Here is a 1,474-nt window from a genome sequence, read left to right as displayed (position 1 = left end):
TGACCTCCCACAGCCAAGCCTGCAGTGTGCCCCACTCTCTAGATTGCGCTTTGGCCGCACAGGCTCTGTAGATTCAGCGCCCAAATCCCCAGTGGGTCGGCAAGTGACCACCCAGTGAGCACCACGCTCAATTTACACCCTCACTCCCACGTTACTGAACCTCCGTCCTGTTCTGAGCTCCATCCAGCGGGAGAGGGGGATTCCAGCTTAGGGCGACCCCCGAGGCGGCACTCAGCAGGGAGGTGGCGGACCGCCGGCGCTCAGGACAAGGAGGCGCCAGCAACTGCAAAAGGAAAAACTTTTATTGAAAAATAACAAGTGGCCCGTTTCGTGGCTGCCGGTCCCTGCCCAACGCGGGCTTGGGGGTCGCGCCCGATGGGGCTGGCAAGTAGCGGCGGCCACCCCAGCCCGGCGCTCTAAAAAAGGTGAGGTTTTGTTTTCCATGCGGGTCGGTCCTTAGGTCCCGCGGTCCGGCTTTCTGGTCCGAAAAGGGGTGGCGGCTGGAGAAGGGGGCGCCGGGCCGGCCTCTCCCAGTCCGTCTAGAGAGCTGCCTGGCACCTGGGGGTGGGCCGATCTCCGACTGAAGACCACAGGCTGGACTGGTGGGAGCACCAGCTCCTGGTGGCGGCGGAGGACTCTATCTGCTTTTGCCACCTCAGACGTAGTCCTTGCGGTCGTAGGCGGTGCCGGTGCCCATGCCGGGCCCGGTGGAGCGCGGCGCGGAGTAGAGGACCTTGGTGGGCGCGTACTTCTCGCGGGGTGGGCACGAGCAGCAGAGCAGCGCGCCGCCCAGCAGCTGCATTGCCGCGGCCGCCCAGCCCACGTACAGGCCGGCGCCCATCTCCCGCTTCTGGGAATCCGGCACCACGGGGTTGTAGAAGTCCCGGATGATGGTGTTGGCGGACCAGGACACTGGCACGAGGGTGAGCAGGGCGGCCAGCAGGAAGAGCACGCCAGCCACAATGGTGATCTTGGCCTTGGCCGTTTCGTCCTGTACGCAGTTGGTGCACTGGGCGCCCACAAGTGCTACGAGGAGCCCGAAAGCGGCCAGCAGAATGGCCACCACGATGAGGGCGCGGGCCGCCTGCAGGTCCTGCGGCAGCGCCAGCAGGGAATCATACATCTTGCACTGCATCTGGCCGGTGCTCTGCACCACGCAGTTCATCCACAGGCCCTCCCAGGTGATCTGCGCCGTGATGATGCTGCTGCCGATGAAGGCCGACACGCGCCACATGGGCAGCGCGCAGCACACGATGGTGCACAGCCAGCCCAGCACGGCCAGCGAGGTGCCGGTGATCTCCAGGCCCATGGACATGGTTTCTGTGCCAAAGCCGGCTCTACCGGCGACTCCGGGTGCTGGGAGGAGAGAGGCCGCGTGCCGCTGGGCCTGAGCTGGAGCCGCGGCGCGCTGACACACAGACCAACGCCCGGAGCGACGGACAAACTGACCGACTCACCGACGGCGCGCGCTAAC

At 65.7% G+C, this 1,474-nt stretch overlaps 1 protein-coding gene across 1 annotated transcript; it reads right to left on the bottom strand.

Annotated features, from left to right (window-relative positions):
- Positions 1-284: 284 nt before the first annotated feature.
- Cldn3 (claudin 3) lies at positions 285-1,468 on the bottom strand. Its single transcript, XM_015491423.1, has one exon. The coding sequence runs from the start codon at positions 1,313-1,315 to the stop codon at positions 656-658; it is 660 nt and encodes a 219-aa protein (XP_015346909.1). The 5' UTR covers positions 1,316-1,468; the 3' UTR covers positions 285-655.
- Positions 1,469-1,474: the final 6 nt, after the last annotated feature.

The sequence above is a fragment of the Marmota marmota genome, unplaced genomic scaffold (genome assembly GCF_001458135.2).
Source record: "Marmota marmota marmota unplaced genomic scaffold, marMar, whole genome shotgun sequence".
NCBI lineage: Eukaryota > Metazoa > Chordata > Mammalia > Rodentia > Sciuridae > Marmota > Marmota marmota.
The sequence above is the reverse complement of the archived record's forward strand: the minus strand, read 5'-3'. Positions and strand labels throughout refer to the sequence as shown.

Excerpts from the sequence above, each read along its gene's own strand:
- Cldn3 (XM_015491423.1), bottom strand. The coding sequence starts at position 1,315 with ATGTCCATGGGCCTGGAGATCACCGGCACCTCGCTGGCCGTGCTGGGC.